The sequence below is a fragment of the Hibiscus syriacus genome, unplaced genomic scaffold (assembly GCF_006381635.1).
Source record: "Hibiscus syriacus cultivar Baekdansim isolate YM2019G1 unplaced genomic scaffold, ASM638163v2 tig00112428_pilon, whole genome shotgun sequence".
Lineage (NCBI taxonomy): Eukaryota > Viridiplantae > Streptophyta > Magnoliopsida > Malvales > Malvaceae > Hibiscus > Hibiscus syriacus.
In genome coordinates, this window is record NW_024063329.1 from 383,279 (window position 1) to 409,699 (window position 26,421).

A 26,421-nucleotide genomic window follows, 5' to 3' on the forward strand; every position below is an offset into this window, starting at 1 on the left:
ACTCAACTTTAAGCTTTTAAATGGGGTATTAAAATGAAATAAAAATTAAACTTTAGATATGATTTTGAAAAAATTATAAGTTTAAGTATTAAAATATATCAAAATTAATAGTTTAGATACTATTGAATATAAAATGATCACTCGATTATTTATTATATTCTAAGTTTATTCTTTTTCATTGAAAAATTGACGGTATTTTTAACTAAACGTTAACTAGTTGATTATGATATGATAAAATTTGATCCCAAAATCTCAAATGATTATTATATTTTAGTCATCATATTAACGTTCAACTTAGACAACGGTTAATTTTTTAACAAAAAAATTATGATTTTAAAATATAAAATAGTTGAATAACCAAAAATCGGAGGATTTAACAAAATAACATTTTATATTTAAAGAAATATTTTATAATTTTTAATAATAAAAATACTTAATAAAATAATATTTTATAGTTATTACCATTTTTACGGTTTACGCGAAAATGATAAAGCATTTATGGATATTTAAAAAAATTATAATTTCTGTGACTTTCTTCCTCTAACCCCCTGTCCATGGCATCCAAATTTCACAAATCGAAACTCAAAGCATATTAATTATTTCTGAGATTTGTCAGTTTATAGGGGTGAAAGAGAAACATCTCACAAACTTCATTGCCTTCACTGTATAGTTCTTCGTCTCTCAAGCAACAAGCACGGTGGTAGTAATAATAATAGCTGCAATGCTGTCAGTTCAGTGAATTTAGCATCTTTTTTCGTATTTTTGTTTTTGGACTGTTAGATTGAAAGGAAATCGGTCATCATTTTCATGGATTACGAGAGAATACAAAAGCCTCAGGTACGTATTCTTCTCGCAAATCTCCCCCTTTTTTACAGCTTTTTCTTCGTTCAATGCTTTGTTTCTTTGTTATTTTTGGTGAAGTGAGAAAGCGAGCTAGAAAGAAAGAGGAGATTTCGATTTCATTTTTCAAATTTACACATTTGCTGATCTTTTGCTCTAATCCATTTGTAACTGAAGAAAAGGAAATTCAAATATTTGTTTGTGAAAATGCGTAGAGCGGAGGTGGATTTTCCCCGGCTAAGCTAAGGACTATGCTATTAGGAGTAGAAAAAAAGAGAAAGCAACAACATGAAGAAGAACAAGCTGAATCTTCAATAGATTTAAGATCTCAACTTTCTCACCTTGATGATGATTCAGGTATTTTTCAATTTTATTTTATTTATTGTTTATTTATTTATTTTTTCATTTGATTCATATGAAAATAGATTCAACCACACAAAAAAAGTTGAAGAGAGTGGAAAGAGAGTAGAGACTGTTGATTTTTATTTTTAATTTTCTTTTTTGTGCAGGGAAAAGTTGTTCTGATAGTTGCAGAGATGTAGATGTGGTGAGTGTTCTTCCAGAATGTTCCACTTCTACAACAGCAGATTCCATGGCTGCTTTGCAGAATGGTGGCAACAGAAGATCAAAGGATCATTCTTTATGCACGACGCAGAACCAGTTCATCGAGGATCATCATGGTTTAGATTATGACAGTGGACATGACAACATGAGTGTGTCCTCATCAATCTTTGAGTTTCAGAAGACCGAACGGGAGCCGCAAAGGGTTCCCCTTGGTCCATTCTCTAAGCCAGCTCCATCTAAATGGGATGATGCCCAGAAATGGATAGCTAGTCCTACTGCGAATCGGCCAAAGGCAGGGCTGGCTGGCCAAGGGGTGGGATCAAGAAAAGAGGGTAATGTTGGTTACGGGAGACAGTCGTCTTCTAAGGTGGTTGTTGAAGTTCCAGATCAAAGGATGGTTCCTTTCGAAGAGCCAGATACAAAACGGGTCGATATGAATCATGCCAAGAAGGATGATGGGATGCAGAAGTTCGTGAATTGGGAGAGTGATTCATACCCGGTGACCGGTTGTGGATTCATATGGGAAGCCTGTACTGATGATTGAGAATTCTGTTGCAGAGAAGAAAGGGAGTAAGGTGTACAACTCATCCTATCAATAAATTTGTTGCTTACGGTAAACTAATGTCCAAGTCATTTACAGTCAAACTTGACAGCATCCGCATTCCAGAGATCATAGGAGAAACTCAAAAAATTCCCGAATGAAAGAAGGCAGTAGAAGAAGAACTTTCAGATCTTGAAAACAACAAAACCTGGACTATTTGTTATCTTCCTAAAAAAAAAAAAAAACAGTTGGTTGCAAATGGGTCTTCATAGTCAAATACAAGGCATATGGCAACATTGAACGGTATAAGGTCAAACTTGTGGCAAAATGGTTTACTTAAACTCAGGGAGTAGACTATCAAGAAAATTTTGCTCCAGTTGCAAAACTCGACACTGTAAGAGTACTTTTATCCTTAGCAGTTAATAAGGATTGGACCGTCAACTTGATGTCAAAAATACATTCCTCAATGGCAATCTTCAAGAGGAGGTTTATATGCAAATTCCACCAGGTGTGCAGATGAAATCGAAAAATCAGCAGGTATGCAAGTTATCGAAGTCATTATATGGACTAAAATAATCCCCTCGTGCCTGGTTCGATAGATTCACGAAGGTACTCTTACAAGACAACTATAAGCAATGTCAATCTGATCATATTTTGTTTGTGAAGACCAGTTCAAACAATAAAAGGACAATCTTAATTGTCTACGTTGATGACATCATCATCACTGATGATGACTTCAGAGAAATCGAAAATTTGAAGACATTGCTAGCAAGAGAATTTGAAACCAATGACTTAGGAACCTTGAGGTATTTTTTGGGCATGAAAGTGGCAAGATCAAAAAGAATGGATTGTCATAAATCAGAGAAAGTATATTATGAACTTGCTTTCTGAAATTGGATTTACAGATTACAAGCCTTCAGAAACTCTCATGGAAGCAAATCTAAAGTTAAAGGAAAATGGAAGTCCAGTAAACAAAGAACAATATCAAATGTTAGTGGGCAAGCTCATCTACTTGTCACTTACAAGACCAGACATAGCCTTCTCTGTGAGTATTGTGAGTCAGTACATGAATGATCTTAGAGAAAAACATTTGGAAGCAGTATATCGTATTTTAAGGTATTTGAAGATGACATTGGGTCATGGGTTAATTTTCAGAAAACATGAAGATAGAACAATCAAGATCTTCTCAGATTCAAGTTGAGCTGGAGAGTTAACAGATAGGAGATCAACAATCAATTATTGTTCGATTGTTTAGGGAAATTTGATGACTTAGAGAAGCAAGAAGCATGTCATAGTTTCTAGAAGTAGTGCAGAAACAAAATATCGGACAATGACACTTGGAATTTGTGAAGGCATTTAGTTACAACAACTCTTAACTGAGTTAAGAGTTAGCGACAAAACCCACTTTAAATTTCAAAGCAATAACAAGTCGGTTATAAACATTGTTAAAAATCTGATACAATATGACAAAATTAAGCATGTAAAGATAGACAAACACTTCGTTGCATAAAAGGTGAATGGTGAAACCGTAAGACTCAATTATGTCTCTTCAAAAGATCAATTAGCCGATATTTTGACCAAGATACTTTTAAGAATCATTTTCGACGATATTATATCCAAGTTAGGTCTTTACAACATTCATGGGGAGTGTGAGTTATGGTTTAACATTTATTTCCATCCTCACCATCATCCGATTCAGCGCCACCTTCGTCCACGGCGCCGGAAAAGATCGGACCACATTTCCGACGACTTCGCCTCGGCGTACAAGGAGCAAAACCCTGACCCTGGCCCTGGAAAAAACTCATCCCACCGATATGAAAACACGAACCGCAACATCTCAGTCTTGGAGAATTGTGAAACCTTCCCCCGCTGCTGCAAACGTGTTCCGAAACCCCAACCGACAAATTACAACAACGAGGCGACACAAAGCTTGTCATAGTACCCCGTAAAAATTTACGAAATTCCCAAAGCTTTAAAGGGAAGAAGAGAGTGAAAGTGAAGAACTTGAAACAGTGAAGATGGTTGAGAAGGAGAAATCTAATGAATTTAAACTAGAGAGAGATAGAGCCATTGAGATTGTTTTTGTTAGAGAAATGTGGGTTGGGTTTAGGATAGCGTGTGAGCCAATGATCTTCTCTTCCCCCACTCAATTAATCAACACCGTTGCCTTTCCCTCCTAAACTAAAACTGAGTTCGTTGGAATTTTCCACAGCAATTGTACTCGTAAATATACAGTTTTGGTTTCCAAACTTCTTTTCAAGATTCAATTTGGTATTCAAGTTTTTTCCCCTAGCTAAATACTTGAATTTGACTTTAAAGTCCGAGCCAATTAAGTAATTAAACTTGAATTCTTAGCACGAATCGAGTAGCTTCCGTGGTGAAGGAGATAATGTTATTTTTTGAAGACTCAAGTTCGAGCAACAAGAATGTCAATGTGTAGGTATTCAATTTTAAGAAGTTCATACTCATCTTTGAATAAATATTGCCGGGTATTTACCTTAGATTTATATAAAAAAAACTTGAATTCTTAGTTTAATTAAATAAGGCATAACGTCTAAATTAGGCCACAACGTTTATAAAAATGGTCATCTTGCCTTCTATTATATTTTTTGGAGCATTTTATCCATCAACGTTTCATTTAGGATAAAAAAGTCTCTAACATTTGATAGAATAATCATTTTGTCCATTATTCTTTTTTTTTTTGAAGCAATTTAGTCATCAATGTTTTATTTTAGGTTTAAAAAGCTCATATTTTAGAGTGTTAATCGTATGTTAACTAAAGTTTCTCATATGTATAGGGAGTTTTTTGCTTCAAAGTGAAACGTTGGAAGTCAAAATGTTCCGCAAAAAATAATAGGGGCCAAAGTGATCATTTTGGTAAACATTGGGGTTATTTTTGGAATTATGAATTCAAGTTTAGTAATCATATAACAGTTCGATAAATTTAATGATCATTTTATAAATTTTAAAAAATTTAAATAATCATCAATTTTTTAGCTCATTCGAATTCAATTGAAGTATAATATTTTACTCGTTATTTGATTTAACTTAAGTTAATAACAGTTCTATCCAATTCAAAACTGACTCGATTTTTAAAGTAAAAGCTATCTTATATATATATATTGTAATTTTTTTCTTAGGTAAAATAGGAACTTAATTGGAAAGTATAGAGAAAATATTATAACAATTATCTATAAATATATAAAAGATCAATGATATTTTTATTTTTCGATCGAATATTTTTCACTTTAAACTTGAATTCAATTCGACATCATCTTTCAAGAGATCAACCCGACTAGGATCTAAATTAATAAATAAATTAAAAAATCAAAATTAATCGATTTCGAATCAAATATTAATCCTTGATTATGAGTAGTTTAAGTATCTTAATCTATAACAAAGCAACTTTAATGAAAGTAAATATGAACCTTCAAATTCAACAATTTTGCCCAAAATGTATAAACTTATGTATTTATTGATGATCCTTTTAAACGAAACTCCAAAGCCAAAGTAGCAGTTCAATTAAAGCACAAAAATGCTCAAAAAATGATTCATCTAAAACCCTAATTTCAAACCCTCACCCCTTTTATTTTTCTCTTTCAGAAATGATTAATGGTAGCGATGATGATGATGCAGCAGGCGTCACCGCCGAATCCTCCACCACCTGCTTCCGACGCTTCACTTAGATCCCCTACACCAACTCCCACGCAATCCCCTCTGCCTCTCCGCCCGCGTCAGCCCCTCGAGCATTTCGCTGTTCCGATCTCCGCCGCGCATCCTTCCGGTGAGCCTCTCGTAAACATGGGGACTACCCAACTTCCACTCGCCAGGGTTAGGCTATCAGATATTTCTCCCTATGATGGTGCCCCATCTGCTTCCTATGTGAGGGCCGTAGACACTTTTTCCGGTTCTTTGATGCGGCATAATGCGGTGGTGATTGAGTTTGGGAACGAGGATGCTGCATTGATGCGTTGCGCGCTGGAAGCCGCGCGGTTGTACTTTAGGAGTAGGGTAAATACTGTTGGAAAAGGAAGCCGTGGGGTTTATATGTATAGGGCTGGAAGGTATGTGTGTTTTCTTCTGTCTGCTCTATTGGAAAAAAATATATATATATTGCTTTTTCTGTTCAAAATTACTTTCAGTGTTTAAACTAGCTAAAGTTTGTCTCTTTGCTCCGTATAACAATAATTCTTCAGGTCTGGCAATTGAGCTTATTGCTAAAGCTCGTTAATTATTGAAACAGCATTCACCATGAGTCAGATTGCTTATCAAAATATTTGAAAACCAAGAATACTATATGAAGAACACATATTGATTTAAAAAAAAATTATTTATGTTAATCTTCTATGTCTTCCCTAGTTGCTATGCAATTTTGCAGCATTGTTAGTAATAACTAGAAGTAGTTTTGTTGTGGACCTTTTCACTTAAATATTTTTTGACACAATAGTTGTACCTTTTTTCCATATGAAGAATCTTGTAAGTTATAATCTCTTAACTGACGCAATAGTTTATACATATAAATATATAATTACTTTTTGGACAATTGGTGACAAATCATTGGCTTCTTGTGGTAGAGCTTTGGAAGATTGTGACTCGTCTCCACCATGCATGGCTGATATATTTAGGTGCATGGGGAAGGCAGCTCGTGTTGCTTTATCTGCAATAGCAAGGCACCTGCGTTTACAAAGCGAGTAAGGATGGTGATGTTGATGATGAATTATTATATTCATTAATTTGCTTAATTTTACTTTCTGCCTAAGGCATTGGTTTTGATACTAAAATGCAAATTATGTATTATACTTATACAGCGTGTTCAATCATCTACTTGACGATACTCCATTACCTGCTAACGAGGTGTCTTCATCAGTGCTTGTTGCAACATACTCTCACATATCTTTGCAAAATGGAAAGGGGGCTCTTGGAGGAGGGAAGCTGGGAACAACTGCTGAAGTTGAGAAGGGGTTATTGACATTGATTTCTTCAGATGGTGCTGGTCTACAGGTCTCTTTATTTTTCTCTCTTGACAGAAGAAAAAATGGTTCTTTGACATAGGGATTTTCATAATCAAGTATTTTTTCATGCACATGTATGCATGATCCTTTTGGGGCATATCTGTTAAATATTTTCTGTCTTAGGTTTGTGACCCCAACGGTCGTTGGTACCTAGCAGATGCTGGATTAGCTCCTGGGGATATTTTACTTATTACTGGCAAGGCACTTAGCCATGCCACTGCTGGTCTTCGTCCTGCTGCCTCCTATAGAGCTGCTCCTGAGTACATATCAGGCATTAATAATAGTGGCAGGTAACTTGTAGTCATGTACTCATGTTTTGTTCATGCTTTGCTGCTTCTACTGTGGTAGCAAAGTTAGTTAACTTGTACTTCTCGACTCAAGTGAGTAACCCTTTGCAGCACTTGTTATCAGGACATCACTTGCATTTAGGCTCATGCCACAAGGCAATGCTATATTGGATTGCTCTCCAGTTGCAGCTGCTGGTCATGTAATTCCACAAAGCTGTGTACCAATATCCGTTAGCCAGTTTATGGATGAACTCTCTGCAGAAGAAGATGTAGGGTGCAATCGTTCTGATAATACATGTGTAAGTGCAGACTTGTTGCATTTCATGCAATGATTATCAGGTGCAAAAGCAGAATATAGGAAAAAACAAGTGATGGTGAATAACTCTCTATCAGATATAAGTATTTTTATTGTTTTAACTGATTTTAAGGTGTTTAAATAGTCCTTTGGAGAATTTGAAAGCTGATTTTGTGTATAAAATTATGCTGTACCATGTTGAGTTGCTTCTCTTCTTACTTAGGAAATCAATATCTGTCTTTGTTTACTTTTTATTGTGAAAAGTTTCAACACATGTGGGCCTGGTGGTTGATTGAAAATTTGAAAGTGGTATTGTTTACTTTTTTTATTTGATCCCCAGTTTCTTGGAAACATTTTATTTGTCGCACATGATTTCCCCTTTTTTAACGAACCTACTTTATTTTTGTTGCTTGCATATTGCATTTTGATTTTCGTATTTAAGCTCAATTTTTGTTAGAAAACCTTATCATGAATTGTGGATTCCCAGGGAGCTCAAAACAATTTGAATAAGCAGCCTTCGTTAAGAAGTGTTCTCTCAGACCCCTTGTCGTAAGTTGTCTCAGTTTCACTCTCCTTTTTCCCTTTCCGTCGGTTAAGCTATTTTGTTACCTCTTTTTAAGTTTTGATTGAAATGCATCCCTAGCATGTCTTAGTATCAATAAAATTGCTTATAATCATATTGTGACTTGTGAGTGAATCACCATAACTAAGTCATTGTTGAAAGTTCCGACCCCTGTTTCCCCTAGTCTTTCCTTACACCTTTGAACTGCAGCATCTTCCAGTAACACAAATCTTTTTATAGGACTTTTCCAGGCTATTCTCCCTCATGTATTATAGACCTTAAATTGCTTTTCTCATTTTGTGCTTAATTGGCACTGCATCCACCTTTCCTAGGATGCGCTATCTGTTTTAAGCCTTCCTGAAATACAATGAGCTAAGGTATTTGCATAAAACTAGAAAGAAACTAACATGTACCATGGATATAGAAATACATTTCTCTTTACACATGTACCATTTCTCTGCTGATTTATTTTGTTGGTTTTGCCTTGATGCTTAGTGGTGCTTTCCTTGAAGATGCTATGGTTGTTTCTTGTGGACATTCATTTGGTGGTCTCATGCTGAGGAGGGTCCTTGATATGGTAAGAATAATATTGCAATTAACAAAAATGGAAATGCTACTCTGTTTTCAGGCTGCATGGGTTCTGCATTAAAATGACTGTTCTCATCTTTCTTGGGATTTAGAGGTGAATCATTGTTTAAATGCAGGGTGAGTTACTAATTTGATGTTCAATAGATTATTTAATAATAAAGTAACACCAGCATCTCTCTTTTCTGAGAGCTTTCTCTGTGGCCAACACTATCTCTAACAACTCTTCATGTCCTTCGAAAAGAGAGCAAATGAGAGGTAGACGAAGGCCACACCTATTAATTAGAAATTTAGCTCTCTCGACATGCTAGGAGGCACTTGCAATTCTTTTTGAGGGAAAAACTAAAACCTTTTTAGGCCAAAATATTTTCAACGTGTCTAAAGCTGCTGTGTTTTTTATGGATAGAATTCTTAAGATACAAGTTAGATAAATAATTTTGGTTTTCTTAAACATGGAGGTGCACCTTCATTTAATCTGTTGGTAAAATCAAAATATTTTGATCACCTTACGCATTTTTGAATCATCTTCAAAGTCTACTTTAGTTAGTGGGGTTAAATTCCTTTTTTATTCTTTTATTGCAAAAAATGGTGTCAAGTTCTAATCAGGCAATCTGCAAACTAATATAAATATTAAAGGAGTTAAAATATAAATCTGACATGCCAAGAGGTCTGCTAATTTGAAGGAAAGGAGATGTCATTTTGTGGCATATATAGGCTGTTTTTTGGTTATCGTACATCTATCATTTTCCTGTTGTTTTCTTTTGTTTACAATGGATTTATTACCTTAGATGGGAAGAGACAAGAACCATAACCACAATTGTTGTTTGCATCACAGTCAAGATGTACGCTTTGCGGTGCAGACATAGACTCTGGATCATTGATCCCTAATATTGGTATGATCTGATAGATTCAAATATTTTCTCCATCCTTTTCTTCCTCCTCTTGAACCATTTTTCTCCCTTTTGTCGCTCAGCTCTAAGAGCTGCTGCCGCAGCTGTGAAGCAAGAGGATAATCGAAGGCTATTCCATAATGCAGCTCTCCGTAAACGACGAAAGGAAATGGGTGACCAAATCGATTTATCAAAGAGATCGAGCAGGGTATACTCCAAATTTCTTGACACAGTCCTTTCAAACTTCTGTTCGGCATGCATAAACTCTCAGCTCGTTTGCAAATGCTAATGGGAAGGGATAGATTCCACATGGGCAAAAAATATTGCTAGAATTTACTAAGTTCAGCAATGTTGCTTCTTGAAATCTGGTTATTTCTAATGCTTTTAGAATCAAACTTTCCAAAGGTAAATCGCTACAGCATTGTTTTCAACTTCATATTTGACGCTTGTCAAATGCTTTTCTGTAGGATAATGGAGATTTTGGTGCTAACAACGGGTTGCATAGGGGTGTGCAATATCCATTTTCGGAGAACGAGAAGGTGTTAATTAAGGTTACATTTTGCCATCTCTTTATTGCCAACTATTGATTATGGTTTTCCCGCCATAAAAGTTAGATTGAAATTTGACACGGAGTGTATACTGATCGTAAAGGGAAACAGGAGAACACCAGAAAAGTTTGTTGGAAAGGAAGCCATTATTACATCCCAATGTCTCAATGGCTGGTGAGTTGGATTGTTCCGAGATCTTACTGTTACCAATGCACGAAACCTAATCGGATAAGGAAAAATACAAATTAAGATGCTAAATCCTAATGTAAACGTAGAAAACCAAATGTAACTCTAGATTTATAAGATATTAAAATCAAGCCTCTTAGAGACAACAATGGCAATAAAATAAAAAGTAGGCTAATCCCTCAATTAGTAGCATCATAATGTTCTATGGTTGACATGCATTACCGTTGTTTTCAGAACCTCAAGTAGGGGAACGTATACGATATTTAAAATTTTATTTCCTTCACTCTCATCTATTATAGGAAGAATGTTTCTCTCACAATGCATTCATTTCATTTATATCGAGTCAACTTTTGTTCCTCCTCCCTCCCCGCCGCAAAATAAAAAATAACCGAATTAGACATGTTAGCACATCAGAGAGAGGATGGGAGCTTTAGATATTAGTGGTGAAAGTTCCCATGGTTTTCATGAAATTCTTGCAGGTATTTGCTTAAGATCATCGGAACCGGTGAGAATGTTCGTCTACAATATCGATCTCTTTGTAAGATGACCAACCCTCAATCCACCACGGAAGAAGATAGATTTCCTTCGCAACCGATTCAGAACAGTAGCTCATAGTCATAGATGTAATTACCTTTTACTCACGTCATTAAAAGAACCCTCAAAATACCAAGAGGAATAGGGAACTCGTCCGGCTACCATAGATATGCAATTTGCTTCTCTTTGGTTTCCTTTTACTATGCTGCTGTTGTATTTGAATGTCGTTTATTTATCCGGGAAAAGTTGGGTATTTCACTCCCAGTATCGTGTAAGAAACTCTGCTTAGCGACAAAGGAACTACGGAATACATGTATTATACGACCAGCTTGTGTGTTTTTGCATGTTTGCCTCTATTTTCTCGAATACGTTCATGATCGTTTGTTTATTTTTTGGAAAATTCGAACGACGAAGGAATCAATCACTGTTGTTGGCAGTTGAGCCGATTATTAAAACAACCAAACCACTTTACACAAGCAAAATGTTGTTTGTTTAATGTTGGAAAAAGATGGTGCAGATGGTGTTCTTTAGGTGAAATGGTCCTACAAGCCTAAATTATTCTGTCTTTTTCATCTAAGTTCTAAAGAAAAAAAACCTTCTCTTCAACCATTGAAGTAATTTCATACGTTCAACAAATCAATTAATAATTGATAATATTAATTAATAGTATATGATACAATAGACTTGAATATTTGGTTTCAAAATTATTAAAAACAATCACGGGAGCAGCAGATATAATCCAGTTGGGATTATTATATTTAATCACATGAACTTCTTGGCTGGAAAATACAATGACACATCCAAGTCGGTTTGGAATACACACCTTACACTCTTGGCCTTTTCCCCCACAATCTCCTTTTTTTTCTTTTTAATTATTATATATATATATATATTTAGTTAATCTCAGGTAAGTACAAAACAATATATGTTCTGAGATAACTTTTAACAAATTTGACATTGAACACTCACACTCGTAACATTTTTTGTACTCGAACCCGGAAACTCAATGAATAATAACAATTCATTTACCGCCGACGTTACTTGATTCATATATATATATATATATATGGGATAATATCCAATTATAATGTGTAAAACTAGTTTAGTTTTACATTTTAGGATCATTAGAAAAAGAAACAAGGAGTTAATCTCAGCATTTGATTTTTATCAATCCAATAGTCCTAAAAAGATTAAAACTAATAAAAATTTATACAATATAAGTGAATCGTAACCCATATATATATAATGTATCGATAATGTATAATTTTATACATTTTAGTGAATTAATTAATGTTACACTATAAAACTTTGAATAAATTAATTTTTAGTTCTTCAACTTAATATATATTTTAATTCGAGCATCAAACTTTTTTTTTGTTTATATTAAATGATAAATTTCTCATATCTAGTCACTTGATTATATGAGATTCTGAGATTATAACAAGTGATCAAATTTAAGAGTGTCACATTTATCAAAATTACCCAAAAAAAAATAGTTCAGGACTAATGTGTAAAATAAGATTCAAGGACTAAATCTTACTTTATCCCTAAAAGTGTTTATTATATATAAACACTGCATTTGTTTTTTCTTTTCTTCTCTCAATTTGTTTAAGAACTACTTTCTTGTCAAGATTTGTATTTTTCTTTGGTTAATGGTGCAATTTGATTTTGTATTAATATATTTTGTAGATTCAATACTTTCAAAAGTTTATTTAATTTAATATTTTGTTATTTGTATTAAATTGAATAATTTATAATTTAATGGAGAGATTATTGAGTTGAATAATTTATAATTTAATAATATAACAAAAAGGAAAACTTGTCTAAATAAAATGAAGAAAAAATATATTTAAAGATAAAAATACAATAGCAATGTAATATTATGTACTTTTCAAAGTTACCATACATTTTCTCAAACCAAAAATTAAAAAAGAAAAAAAGGTGAATCCCCTTTGCTCCAATTTTGCAAGAACCAGCCCCCTTTTTGTACAAACAAATTTCAGCAAAATCTTGGCAAAGTTCCATTGTAGAAAGGGGTACTAATGCCAGTGTTATGCCTTACCAACTTTGACATCTGTCCCTTCATTTCTTTACATGCTTTCTCCAACTCCACCACCCTACATTGCATCTTCTGCAAATTGAGTTTCATATCTTCAGTCCCTTCTGAAAAGCTCTCTGATGATGATGATAATGATGATGAATCCATGGTATTGTCATTGAACAACACCATATGGCCATGTGAGTTCTTGCCATGGCTGCCATTGGGAGTTCTCTGATACAAAAATCCATTCTGTGGCACTTTAGATTGCTGTGAAATGAGTGCTTGGACTGAAACATTTGGTGGGATTCTGGGATTTTTGGCTAGTTCTTTGCTTGCTTCAAATGAGAGCTTTTCATAGTTTAGACATCTGCATAGCTTTGATCTGTCCTCAAATGAAAGGGTTGGATGGGACTGCAATGGCCAATTTACTCGATTAGCAAATTTAACATAAATCAAAGGAAATTAGAGATGTTGAAATGGTCACCTGAAGATAGAAATCAATGGCTCTATAGACTCCATCAAAGCAATCTCTTGAAGAATCTGGTAAACTCTCAGCAACTGCAAGGAACTTAGAGATGTTGAGGTTCTGGTCTGGAGATATTTCTCTCAAGTACTTATCTATCAATCTTCCAAGCTTTTTCATCTTCTGTGAATCCACCTCTTCACCATTGACAAACACTCTAATCAATCTTATTACAAGGTTGACATCATAAACACCCCTGTTATGTCCTGATACCAACAAGTCATCCACAGTTGCTTCATCAAGATTCTCACCGATCAATCTCTCCAAACCAGCCCTATAGTCTTTGCTGAGGTTGAAACCAGAAACAAGTCTCAAAACCCAGAAAAGTTTCCCGCAAGAAAATTTGGTTTTCCCCACTAAAATAACCCCATGAACAGCTGTGTCAGCCAGGCCACTGTATTCGTATTTAGAGCTTGAGGAAGAACCTTGGGGTCTGCTTTTGAGGTAATGGAGAATGAACCTTGTGAGTGTGAAGCTGTTGTTTTGGTCCCCATAAGCACCCAAATTCCTAATGATTTTCTCAATGATCTTTGGACCTAAATTTGTCAATTCATCAAACCACCAATCCTTGCCTGATTTAGTACATGGACTGGCTGGATCAGGTGAGGCTTTTGATGTTGAAGAGAATCTGAAGCCAAAACTCGTCACTGGTGAAGATGATGAAGAAGAAGAAGCTATGAAGTTCGTATCTGAATTCTGAGCAATCTTTGCTAAAAGTGCAAAGATCAGCTTTTGGATTAGACCATATGAATCTGCATATGAAAAGAATGGTTCACAGCTCCTTAGGGACATAATTATATCACCCCAGGACCAATAAAACATCCCCTCCAGGAACTTTTCTGTTTGTTTCAAGAGATTGTTGGTTGAGGCTTTCTCTGTCATGCCAAGGAAAAATGCACAGCAATAAAGAAGAGACACATTGGAAACTGTGATTTTAGCTCTTCCATGATTGTAACAGAACCTTGAAACTTGCTCAAATCCATCTGGTCCACCAGGGAAATCATTGAGCTCTATAATGGAATCCTCAATCTGGGGTTTTCTCTTTTGTTTTCTAATGATCTTCTTCAACCTTCCTGAGAAAGCTGACATAATATTCTGGGGAAAGAAATTTCCAAACAAACATATTCACAAACAGTTGTTCTACTTCTACATACATAAATGAAAAAGAAATACAATAAACAAAAGAATTTACCTCATGAAGAAAGAAACTTTGTTCATCATTAATGACGATTTGAAGATTGATGAACCGAGTCATTGCTATTGCTAAATTGCTATCTTTTTCTTTTCAGGCTTTACCTTTGCATTGAACGTATCAAAGAAACCAAAATAAAAGAAGGGTTTTGTTGGTATGTGGATGTGTTTATATATAAGAGAGAGCAGCCATAGCCTAAAGCTCCAAGCTTTAATTATTGAGCCATTTAGGTACGGGTAAAACCAGCAGTGTTTAAGCCATATTGCCAAACATGCTCCGGGAGGTGCGCTGCCAATATATATTAATCAATCATCTTGTCGACCTTATGCATAACTTTGCCAAAAAGAATCCTACTATACTATTAGGTTAAAGACAAAACCTTCAAAGCCCTTCATGCATGCATACAATATATATATATATATAGAGACAGAGAGAGGATGTTTTCAAGGCCCTTCATGCATGCATACAAAATATATACAGAGAGAGAGGGTACTAGAAACGGTTTTATTTTAAAAATTCTAAACTCTCGTATAATTTAAATATTTTTATTGATAATTTAATTTTATTATAATCCAATCTTATATGATCATGTTTTTTAAATTCGAGTTGGTGTCAAATCTTTTTAGAGTGAAAATAATAATATAATTATCTCTTATATATAGGAATGGATAGAATTGCCTGTCTAGCTCAATTGGTACAGCGCAAGACTCTTAACCTTGTGGTCATGGGATCGAGTCCCACTGAGGGCAATTCATAACGGAGGTTTTCCACGAAAGTTGCTCTCAATCTGGCGTTGAGGGTAGCCAACAACCCTACCTCCCCTTACCTCATTACATATGGAAATATGGTTAGCTAATTTTTTTTATATATAGGAATGGACATGGGACCCGAACCCGACGGGTTCCGACCCAACCCGATCGGGTTGGATTTTTTTAAAAAAAAATCCAAGTCGGGTCGGATCGAGTTTTTTTTAAGTGTGATATTCGGGTCGGGTCGGATTTAGGGTGAAAAATACCTGACCCGACCCGACCCAAAATATATATATAATTTTACCTTATATATTTAAGAATAATTATAATGATACCCCTCTATATATAATTTTTTTCAATTAAGTCACTTTTTTATTGAATAAAAATATATTTTTTATTATTATTTTGGGTCGGGTCGGGTTTCTAAGTTATATATCGGGTCAGGTGAAATCTTGTTTTGGTTGGGTCGGACCTCGGGTGAAGGTTCCCTTGTTCTCGGGTTAGGTCGGGTGGACCAAAAACCCGACCCATGCCCATCCCTACTTATATATTTAAGGATATGTCTAAGTATATCCCTCTCACTATATGTTTGTCAATTAGGTTCTTGTTTTACCTAATTCGTGTGTGTAGCGGATCTGATTGGGTGTTAATTTTTACCCAAAAATTAAATCGAGTTTCGGATTGAGTAAAACCTCTTTAAATATAGATTGGATCGAGTACCGAATGAAATGTTATAATACTCGAATTAGAATCGGATTGAGTAACGAATAAAAGGTTATAATACTCGAATTAGAATCGGATCGAGTAACGAATGAAAGGTTATAATACTCGAATTAGAATCGGATCAGCCTAAAACCCAACTTAACTGGATTTATGATATTATTTTATTAACAGTAAATAAAATATTTCACTAAAATATGCGAGGACCAGAAAAGAAGAAAACATTTCACTCGAGCATTAGAAGCGATACATAGGGCAGGACCAATCATTTGGGCCAAAGAGTACACCAGTGGCAGGCTAGCAACTACTGCCCGGCCTTGACCTTCAGAGTCAGAGCCAGAGCCAGTCTCCCTCCTTAGGGATGGACCACCGAGGAGCCACTCCCTAATGGACAAGGGTCAGGGTTGGATCGGTTTTTAACAAATTCGATATGACCCGAAAAATATATTTTCTTTATTTGAAATTTGATTCGATCTGAGTTTATGATGACTTCACTCAATCAGAATATAATCCGTTTTTTCGAAATAAAATTTGAACCTAACTCAACTCGATATAAGAAAATATATTTATAAAAATATTACTTCCATTCAATAAAAACAAAGATATAATTGAAAAAGTTAATATATAAATGAATATTATTGTAATTTTTTCTAAATATATAAGGTAAACTATATTATTTTTTTTAGTCGAATATTTTTCACCTTACACTTGAATCCAATACGATTCGAACATATCTTCTAAAAAACCTAGATTTAATCTAATCCTATCGAATCAAATCAAATCATATCAAAATACGTAATATTCGGTTCCATGACCATCCCTACTCCCATTCATGTCATTAGCTACATGGTCCTCCAACCAAACATCGTCAGCAGCCACAGTTGGAAGATCTCTACATAAGCATGTCTCAAATACACCTTAAATAATAGGATCAACTACGCATTTAGTACCTAAACAATTAGTTTTAGTTTATTTTAGTATTTAAACTTTTAATTTTTTTTCAAAAGGCTTAATACCAAAATAAGTGCTCAAACTATAATGTTTTCCCCAAATAGGTGTCTAAATTATTTTTTGACTCATCCAGGTGCCTAACGTTACAAACCGTTACCTATTTAGGTGCCCGTGTCATCAACGGTGTTAATTTATTATCAAAATAATATTCTAATTATACAAGGATAATTAAATGTAAATATTAAAATTTAAATATGCACCTCTGTAGTAGCCTTTTGATCAATGAGTAGCCGAATTTCTTCCAATTCGTCCTGTATATCACGATGATTTTTCCTTGTAGATAACCACTTTTCAATATAGAAAATATAATTCATTATATACGAACTCAGTATTGAAATTGCATAAATAGTAACAGGGAAGACAAACGAATCATTCATGACCAGACATAAAAAAGGCATGTGATGCCATATCCATGACTGGAGAAAAATGAGACATCCACTAATAACATTTTTTTAATAATATGCTGTCTGACACATTTCTCTATACAGAAATGGCAAAACTGCAAAGCACCAACTTAATGTATCGACAACTCGAAATTCATCGAGGAGACGCAACCACATACAATGAAATTGGTTGCGAGATTTGTCTGGGCATTAAGATCCCTCCTATGAGTTGTAATATGTATGTCCCAATAAATTTTTTAGCCTGATATTCGAAACAGTTTTCACTTAATTGTGGAAATTTGCTTCTCAGCCACCATAAAGGTATTCGACCACCGTTGAAATCAGGCATAACATCTCCAATATACTATTGGCACAACCAATGCCAATCACCATCTACCACACCAGAAATAACATCTCTATCTACCGGAAGCCCCAATTGCATAGAAACATTCTCCAGCATAATAATGCACTCCCCACACGGAAGATGAAATATGTGTGTCTCTGGTCTCCACCTCTCAATTAGTGTAGAAATAAGGGTGAGTTCGAGTTTACAATGTCTTTCATATTTCGCTATGTAACCAAATCCAGCCTCGACTAAATATGACCAGACAAGATGCGGTATTTCTAAATTAGCTTTACGAATAAATGCTTCTAATATACGATCATTCCCCTAATTAAATAAATAATATATGAATTAAAATATAAACTAATACTAAAAATAAATTAATAAGATATTCACAATAATTTAAATAATACAATTTAATATTATTATCGTATCAACAAAATGACTCGAGATATGATCCTCATCAAATCGCAGTATCCCACATTCCATTTTACAGCTGCAAAAAGTAATAAAAAAATAATTAGTACAATAAAAAATTTATAAAATATATTAAATAAATATAATATAACAAAAAATAGTTTCAACTTCTAAAAAATATAACAAAATCTACTTAGTTTAATATAATAAAGAATAAGGGAGCAATTTTGGTGTGGTTTGAGTGTTGAATGGGGGAGGGGCGGTTGGGCGAGATTTATGGCTGGTAGGTGGAATTTAAATGGAATGCGCACCCCTGAAACACACCTTCCACGTGTCAGCATTTCCTCACGAAGACGCATCCCCTGGAACACGCCTTCCCACCGTGGCTCCAGTTTGGACAAAACTCATGGAAGGCGTGCCCCTACAACGTACCTTCCGTCCACGTGTAGAAGGCACGTTTAACACAACACGTCTTATTATCACTCTGTTCGAAAGGGTGCTAAATTTATAAAATTTAAAGAATTGATGCCTGAGTTTATTATTAGGGTGATTTTTCAATAAAAACGCCAAAATAATTAGATATTTATGTTGGTGACTACAAACAGAGCGCATGCAAGAGATTGATTTAGGGTTGAATTTTTATTTCATATTAATACCATATTGACTTGACAGATCTGGGTATCGTATTTTAGATCTCGACAATAAATTAAATTAAAGTTAATTTAATAATATTATCCTTATATTATTTGGATCAAAGTTAAAACTATAAAATTTAGAAAAATACATAAACTAAAATTAATTAAAATCTCATACGGGAATTTGACTCCTTTTTCTTCTGTTTTTAGACTTTTAGTTTCCTTGAGCTGACCTACGAACGCCCTTGATTGTGATTTCTTCTCTTATTTTTGTTAAACTATATATATAATTTCACGTTAGAAACACTTGTATTACATTAAATATTGGGAAAATTATACATTTAATACATAAACTATCAATATTGATTCAATTTAATATCTAAACTTTTATTTTTTTAAAACTATACCTGAAGTTTAATTTTCATTTCTTTTTAGTACTTCGTTAAAAAAAATTATTAAAAATTTGAAAATTTAAGTGTTAAAACAGATTAAAACTGATAGTTTAAATATTAAACATATTAAGCTTTTGATGGTGTGATACTAAAATGAAATTTGAAAAAACTAAAAGTTTAGTTACTAAAATAAACTAAAACTGATAATTTAGATACTAAATGCATAACATACTAAATGAATAATTTACCCTAAAATATTTTGTAAGTAAGAACTCATTCTTCTTACCTTCACGCAAGAAGCAAAACTACTACATTTTTCATTCACATTACTTGAACCCTAAACTTTATTCTGAAGCCATTATATTCCTTACCATATTTGACACCACCAAATTGATATGGGAAGTGGTTCCCACTCTCTATTCGACGAGTATTTTTTAACCTTTGCTTCCCTTCCACGACAAAGAATCAATCAGTCCCTTGTACATCAATTTCCCCCCTAGTTTTGAACAACTTTCTCTTCTAGAAAATTCAACCTATCTGGTGCACATTCCTAATGCAAAAGCTTAGGGCTAAGCATTTTGTGTTTCCCGCATTCGATGTTCGATCACTTTACCACGGCCGTATCGGACATAAACAACGAAAACAAACTCATCAAGATTTACAGGCAAATCATAGCAATTAATGAGGATAACACAACCCAGCAGCAGAATAGGATTTGATTACAAGAATATTAACAAACTTCATTTTTTTTTTAAAGGGACAAATCACACTACCTGCACTACAGATTACAAATATCGACTGAAAACCCGGCAATAAACAAAAACCAACTTCTACCTATACACCCAACAGTCAATAGTTCATATCTAAGCAGAGGAAAATAATAGCACTCTGTGTTAGACGGGTGCATACTGATTCCGCAAATTCTTCCTCTGATTAAATCATTTTTTCTTTTAGTTCATATCTAAGCAAAGGAAAATAATAGCACTCTGTGTTAGACGGTTGCATACCAATTCGGCAAATTCTTCCTCAGATTAAATCATTTTTCCCAGATTTCTTTAAAGATCAATATCGGTGAACATAGGTTCATCGGCATGCAAGTTATATAATGTTATAATCAATCACCAAAGTAGAGGTAAATATATATATTATAAAGAAAAATAAAACAAAGGACCCAAGAGACCTATGCAAATTTTGCTCCTCGCCGCTGCTGCAATTAAATACGTCGTCATTGAGTGCTGCGTGTTAACCCACTTCGGGATACATTTCTGCGTAAAATCGAGAACTTCAATGTTCAGAATATACTACCAATGTAATCAATGAAAGCTAAACTAGTATGTGAACATCTATCTATTCCAGGCCTTTGACTTCAACAAGTCATACAAAATCAATTTGGCAGCTACTAAAAAGGAATCAACAACTAGATTCATTGGCAGTCTTTATATACCGTGTCCAGAAGAGTATGTAACATTCTAAACAGAAGTGAATACAGTGGAGACAGGAAGACCAACAACGAGATAGAATTATATTCTTCTATGTATTAATTAGATGATTAAGCGACAAACAATGGGACAGATGATATAATGTCTTGCAATGCAAAATCTCCAACAGCCTAACACTGCAGTGAAGACAGAAGACGAACAAAAGCAATTATCAATCAAATTATACTTTTAACTAGGTAATTAATTCACTTTAGATCATGGGAGAGCATTATTCGGTTATAACTTATAGCAGACTTAACCAACCCAATCAGTTGTCGTTTTTGGCAGTTTTGTCGATCGGTTATTAGTTATTAAAATTCATAACTGAACCCACCGACTTAAAATATATTATTATTATTTATTTAATTATTTTATTTATTTTAAATAATAAATGAATATATAAAAATACATATTAAAAATAAATCGGTTGACAACTGATGTCAAGTCATTTTTTTTCGAAGTTGGTCGGTTGGTTTGGTTAAGTTAGAAAACTGACTGAACCAACCGAAAAAAATCTGATCACTCACCCCTACTTTGGAATGGTTAGTATGTTTTCTATTGGCATGTACAAGTGTATAATTATAGCTCAGATAATTTGCACACACTCTCCATCTCTCATTTTATTGCTCAAATACCTTTTTCTTCTTAGCCAGCTACCTATAGGTTCTCAAAGATGCTGACAAAATAATAGAGAAAAAAACAATTTCATCAGACGACTCTCATGTGAAAAAAATCCAGACTTGGATATGGAAACGAATATTGCTGTGAAATCAAGGAACTAAAAGACGAGATTAGTTCTTGGTTATTTTGGGAAAGTCCCTTGGCTGTATTTTATGTATTTATTATGGTTAATAAAATTTTTAAGGTACTCTTTTCCCTCTTCTGCTGATTGATGAGCTTCTCTACAAGCTCATACAATTAAGAAGGGGGTTTTTAATGAGGCCTTCAATTCCTATAAAAAAAAAAAGACGAGATTAGTTTTAGGTATCAAAAGTTTTTGAAAAAGCTTAATAATATAATTATGATGCTCCATTTTTCAAAAGGCATTAATTTGATCAGCAAGACGACAGTCTATGCTACTACTTCACTGCAGTCCTAAGCAAACACGGGATCCAGACACTGGATAAGAATTCTGTCTATAAGAAACCTAGTTCATTTTTAATCGCATATAAATTTCAAGTTAGCATGACAGTATAAATTAAAACATAAAAAAGAAACTACGTCTGAAAATTCAAATAAAAAAGAAGATGCAAACATGCTAAAGCTAGAATGTGCAGGTTGGCACTATGGCTGCTTACCCCACAAAATAATGGGAAAATGCAACAAAAGCAATATAGAGAAAGAAGAAATATCTAAATCTAAACAACGAAGTAAAGAATAAAAGCACCTTCCAGCAAGCAGCTGGGCAGCAGATCCCTTAGAGTTGGAGTTACCAAACCGCTTGGCCCTATTCCCGTGTTCTTTCTCCACACGCATGGCAGCAACCTCTTTCTCCATTGCAGCCACTTCTCTTCTCATCTTTTTGGCTTCAACTTCCATTGCCTTTGTCAAGGTTTCCACCTTCTTAGCAAGCATCTGAAAATACAAGGATTACTTGAGCATATCCTGAAGGATAACTTCCAATGGTATTGAACTTAAAGAACAAAGCATAAACCTCAATTGCATCATCTTTATCCTTGAGGCTTTGATCTTTCTCGTGACCAGCTTTCCTCAAAGTTATGACCTCTTTCTGCAGCAAATTGTACAAAATTGCTGGAACATGGTCCTCTGTGTCTACAGGCTGGAAATCAGTGGGTTTTTCATCATTTGGTGCCTCACCCTCCTTGGTTCCATCGGAAGGTTGGTTGAATGAACTATTTGAGCCTGTTCCATTTAAAAGTGATCTAGCTCTCTCTAATGATCTTGTGCCTCCATCAAATGACTTGGATGTTCCTTTAGCATGCTTCAAAACTGTACTAGATGACAAAGAGGATCTCAATTGAGAGCTTGGTGATCTCTTGGATAAAAACCCATTGGATGTAAGTTTTGAGAAGATATCAACTCCACCCAAAGACTGACGCCTAGAAGGCCCGTTGCTCATGTTTCTTACATCTGAAGTACAGCGACTAAGACTGTTAGGAGTTCCTCTCAAACTCTCTTCAAGAACTTTAAGCCGCAATTGATATTTCTCCTGGAAAATCAAAATAAAAGCTCTTATTTCAAAAGAAACAGCAGCATCAACATATAGAACACAATGGTAAGTGTCACAATCAGAATATTACTTTCAATTGTGCCTCCGATTTTGCAGTTCGTTCAGTTATAGCAAGCTTGTCACGAAGTTGCTGCATTTCTCCCTGTAAGAAATAAAATCCACAATGAATAAAAAGTGTTAAAGGGCCTATATTAATACTGAATGGAAGAAACCAAAAAAAACCTGCAAGAATCGCCGCTCTTCGAGCCATTGTTTTACAGGCATCACTTTTTCATTAGAATCTTTCCACTCATTTGCTACAACCGTGGCCACTCTATTTGCTGTTACTTTTGCACGTGCCAACTCCCTGTCAAGAGTTTTTCTTTCCTCCTAAGGAACAAAAACAGTCGCTTATTCAAGAAGAGCTCTAAGAGTATTTCAACATAAAAGGATACGGAAAACTTGGACACTTAAATGCTAAGCAAGATTACATTCATCTCCTGAACTTTCCGCTGGTAATCCCTAACTGCATTTGCAGCAGCACCGCCAGCAAGAACAGCCTCCTCCAGTTCTCTTACTGTTTGTGTAAGCTTTTCAACCTCTGCAACCTTTTGGCGATGCATTTTGTCCAAAATTTTGTTTTCTTCCTACATAGACAAGTCAAACATGTGACTTTATTCATTATATAAAATATAGACTAAGCACCAAATATTAGGATAAACTCATAAGTCCTAAATTTGATGCACCTGAAAAGGAAACACCGAGAACAACTACCATACCTGGCAAATTTCTATCTGCTTCATCAGCTCCTGGTTTTTATTTTGGAGATCATCCACCATGGACGCTTTGGCTAGTGCAACCTGTACAGTCCTTTCAGCTTCAAGTAAAGCTGCTTCTTTTGATTTAGTTAGACGATCAAGGGCTTTATTATCATCTTGAAGCTTTGCAATCTGCAAGGAACCAAAAGCACTAATCAATAAGAGAATAATCGATCACATATAATTTATAAAACAACTCAATTATTTTTGTGAGACAGAAGCAATAGTTCAAGTCACAACAAAACCTCTTGCCGAGCAAGCTTCAGTTCAGCCTCCAAGGGCGCAAGAATTGCTTCAATAGGAGGCATATCATCGTCCTTTTGAGCAGCATGGACCCTCCTCAGAGTGGCCTCAGCAGCAAACTGAGCCGCCATTGATGACTTCTTCTCATCATTTATTTTCTTGATTTCAAGGTTCTGCAAAACACGTTTATTAACCAATTATAGCAACATACCAACATAAGATAAGCTTGAAAACATTTCCCACAGCAATACCTTGCTTTCCAGAAGAGATTCAGTCAACTTAAGCTTCTCTTCCATCCTCGAGACCTCATCAGTGAGCTATTGATCAAAAGAGAAGCAAAGTTAGTATCCATCTCAATCAAAAAAATTATATAAGAATGCCAAGTCAGATAATCCATGTTAACCCACATTTCAGATGTGTCCAACATTGCAAACAGCCACACTTATACGGTATATTCAATTACTAAAAAAATGTTGATAAACAAAGTCTTCGATGCAAAAGCATTGACAAGTATGTAGAAGAGCAAAAAATTACATAAAGGTGGTTATTTTTCCTGAACAATAAAAGGGATCATACGCAATCCAGAAATAGTAAGAAGATAAAACAGGAATTAATCATCTGAATCCCTGAACAACAAAACAACTCATTAAATCATGAGGTCGGGATCGCTAAACCCATTACAGATTTAAATATAGGAAGTAGAAAACATAAATGGAAGAATAACATTTAATCTAACAGGAATCTACAACATAAGTTCCAGACTACATGTAAGAAAGAAATCTTATGACAAATTTTACACGCCAAATGAAATTAACAGACCGAACCAAAACAACTTAAGAGATGAAAACATTGAAATTATCTACAATTTTCAAATCATATCATTCAGGTACTACAAGGCAACCTGAAAATGAAGTTGGATAAAGCATCATAAATGAAGTTAGATGAGACAGCCCATCAATGACTCTCCAAAACTACTGAGCATCAATTATCAATGATGAAACTACCAACCAACATGACTTCGACAGAATAGTACGTATTTCAGCAAATTATGTCCCCAGAGACCAATAAACTAACTTTCCAATAGTCAGAAGTTTAACATAGATTTGCTATCACCAACGGAAACACAAGCAGACACAAAACGTACACGCAAAAATTTGCAGGATCTACTTTTCTTCAGTAAAATAACAATATACACTGAAAATCTGGAATATAAACAGTCTCATCCTTTATCATTTTTTACCAGTTATTATCATCTATAAACCGTAATCTTCCCCAAAATAAAATAAAATATCCTTTATGTGGAGGGAAAAAAACAATGGACTTCATCACTACCATACTAGGATCACACAAAGAAAAAAATTAAGCATTTTCCAAAATTTTCAAAATAAGTTACTACTTAAATTACAATCATTACTAAAGTGTTTCCACCAATTAGTTAAAACTAATTTCTTCAATAAAAATAAAAACCAATAATTTTTTAAAAAATAATCAACCTCTTCGACAGCCTTTTCTCTAAGCCTTTCAGACATCCTTAATGCCTTAATTTCCGCTTGTGATTCTCCCAATTCTCTATCTTTATCTGTAACCCAATCAAAAAATAATAATTAAAATTCAAAACTATAACAAGAAAATTAAAATAAAAAACGGTTAATAATAAGTAAAAAGCAGTTGATTGAGCCGAATCGAGGAGAAAAACAACTAGATCGAGCAACATTCTTCACCTCTAACTTCATTCTCCAACCGATTTAGCTCTACTTTCACCGGATCCGACCCGTGAAGCAACGTAATGAACTCATTATCCGCATCGAAGCTAGGCCTAACAGGTCTCCTCCGGGACGAACCTTTCCCTCCGCTCTCCTTAAACGACGCCGACACCGTCAACAACGGATAAGCTCCCGCTGAGGTCGACGTCATCCTCACCGGCGACTCACTCCCCGCATTGCTTCCTACATCCACCATTTCGCCGTCAATCTCCGACATCTCCGATTCAAACACTCCCTCTCACCACTCTCACGCCCAGAATGCAACCAAAACCAACAAAAAGAAAACTATTTCCAAACAGAGAAGCTTGCTTCACATCTAATACTTCAAGTGGATCCAAATGCTAGGGTTTCAAATCAGTTGAAATTGTTTAACAAATTCCCAGATATTGCAGAACAAAAATAATTAGAAAAAAGAGAGAGAATGAAGATAAAGAAAATAATGTTTTGCTCCCTTTTTTTCTAATTTATCTCCCTGTAGATTGTGGATTTAAATCTGGACCTGGTAACAGTGACGGGAAGAGTGAAGAGAGAGAAAGAGAGTAATTAGCAATGGAGATTAAATTAATTGAATTAACTTAATTAATCATGGATTAGTTTAATAAGTGGTTTTGTGTTAAGCTGGAAGGTTTTAGTTAGGGGTGTAAAAGAGTCGAGTGGAACTAAGTATTCTTAAATTCGATTCAACTCGAAAACTCTGGA

At 34.7% G+C, this 26,421-nt stretch overlaps 4 protein-coding genes across 4 annotated transcripts; 2 read left to right on the forward strand and 2 right to left on the reverse strand.

The window, feature by feature from the left end:
* The first annotated feature begins 1,091 nt into the window (after positions 1–1,091).
* On the forward strand, positions 1,092–1,948 carry LOC120179511. Its single transcript, XM_039185087.1, has 2 exons — positions 1,092–1,197; positions 1,350–1,948. The coding sequence occupies exons 1-2, from the start codon at positions 1,092–1,094 to the stop codon at positions 1,946–1,948; spliced, it is 705 nt and encodes a 234-aa protein (XP_039041018.1).
* Positions 1,949–5,444: 3,496 nt separating this feature from the next.
* LOC120179485 lies at positions 5,445–11,133 on the forward strand. Its single transcript, XM_039185067.1, has 12 exons — positions 5,445–6,009; positions 6,520–6,636; positions 6,754–6,946; positions 7,081–7,247; positions 7,369–7,543; positions 8,027–8,088; positions 8,597–8,678; positions 9,522–9,579; positions 9,660–9,784; positions 10,044–10,127; positions 10,228–10,298; positions 10,790–11,133. Exons 1-12 carry the CDS (start codon positions 5,558–5,560, stop codon positions 10,923–10,925), a joined length of 1,722 nt encoding a protein of 573 aa, XP_039040998.1. The 5' UTR covers positions 5,445–5,557; the 3' UTR covers positions 10,926–11,133.
* Positions 11,134–12,780: 1,647 nt separating this feature from the next.
* LOC120179522 (BTB/POZ domain-containing protein At3g19850-like) lies at positions 12,781–14,865 on the reverse strand. The gene is made up of 3 exons (XM_039185100.1): positions 14,601–14,865; positions 13,370–14,503; positions 12,781–13,296 (listed from the first exon to the last, which is right to left on the reverse strand). Exons 1-3 carry the CDS (start codon positions 14,661–14,663, stop codon positions 12,844–12,846), a joined length of 1,650 nt encoding a protein of 549 aa, XP_039041031.1. The 5' UTR covers positions 14,664–14,865; the 3' UTR covers positions 12,781–12,843.
* A 5,399-nt stretch (positions 14,866–20,264) lies between these two features.
* Positions 20,265–26,175, reverse strand: LOC120179483 (microtubule-associated protein 70-2-like). The gene is made up of 11 exons (XM_039185064.1): positions 25,681–26,175; positions 25,453–25,538; positions 24,211–24,276; positions 23,962–24,132; positions 23,678–23,848; positions 23,390–23,545; positions 23,142–23,288; positions 22,990–23,061; positions 22,383–22,898; positions 22,116–22,303; positions 20,265–20,515 (listed from the first exon to the last, which is right to left on the reverse strand). Exons 1-11 carry the CDS (start codon positions 25,937–25,939, stop codon positions 20,476–20,478), a joined length of 1,872 nt encoding a protein of 623 aa, XP_039040995.1. The 5' UTR covers positions 25,940–26,175; the 3' UTR covers positions 20,265–20,475.
* Positions 26,176–26,421: the final 246 nt, after the last annotated feature.

Coding starts and splice junctions, on each gene's coding strand:
- LOC120179522 (XM_039185100.1), bottom strand. CDS start 14,663: ATGACTCGGTTCATCAATCTTCAAATCGTCATTAATGATGAACAAAGT. Junction 14,504..14,600: donor AAAGTTTCTTTCTTCATGAG/GTAAATTCTTTT, acceptor TTCTTTCCCCAG/AATATTATGTCAGCTTTCTC. Junction 13,297..13,369: donor CCATTGATTTCTATCTTCAG/GTGACCATTTCA, acceptor TGGCCATTGCAG/TCCCATCCAACCCTTTCATT.
- LOC120179485 (XM_039185067.1), top strand. CDS start 5,558: ATGGTAGCGATGATGATGATGCAGCAGGCGTCACCGCCGAATCCTCCA. Junction 6,947..7,080: donor CAGATGGTGCTGGTCTACAG/GTCTCTTTATTT, acceptor TTTCTGTCTTAG/GTTTGTGACCCCAACGGTCG. Junction 7,544..8,026: donor ATCGTTCTGATAATACATGT/GTAAGTGCAGAC, acceptor GTGGATTCCCAG/GGAGCTCAAAACAATTTGAA.
- LOC120179511 (XM_039185087.1), top strand. CDS start 1,092: ATGCTATTAGGAGTAGAAAAAAAGAGAAAGCAACAACATGAAGAAGAA. Junction 1,198..1,349: donor TCACCTTGATGATGATTCAG/GTATTTTTCAAT, acceptor TTTTTTGTGCAG/GGAAAAGTTGTTCTGATAGT.
- LOC120179483 (XM_039185064.1), bottom strand. CDS start 25,939: ATGTCGGAGATTGACGGCGAAATGGTGGATGTAGGAAGCAATGCGGGG. Junction 24,133..24,210: donor AATCTCTTCTGGAAAGCAAG/GTATTGCTGTGG, acceptor CGTGTTTTGCAG/AACCTTGAAATCAAGAAAAT. Junction 23,546..23,677: donor AGCAGATAGAAATTTGCCAG/GTATGGTAGTTG, acceptor TTGTCTATGTAG/GAAGAAAACAAAATTTTGGA.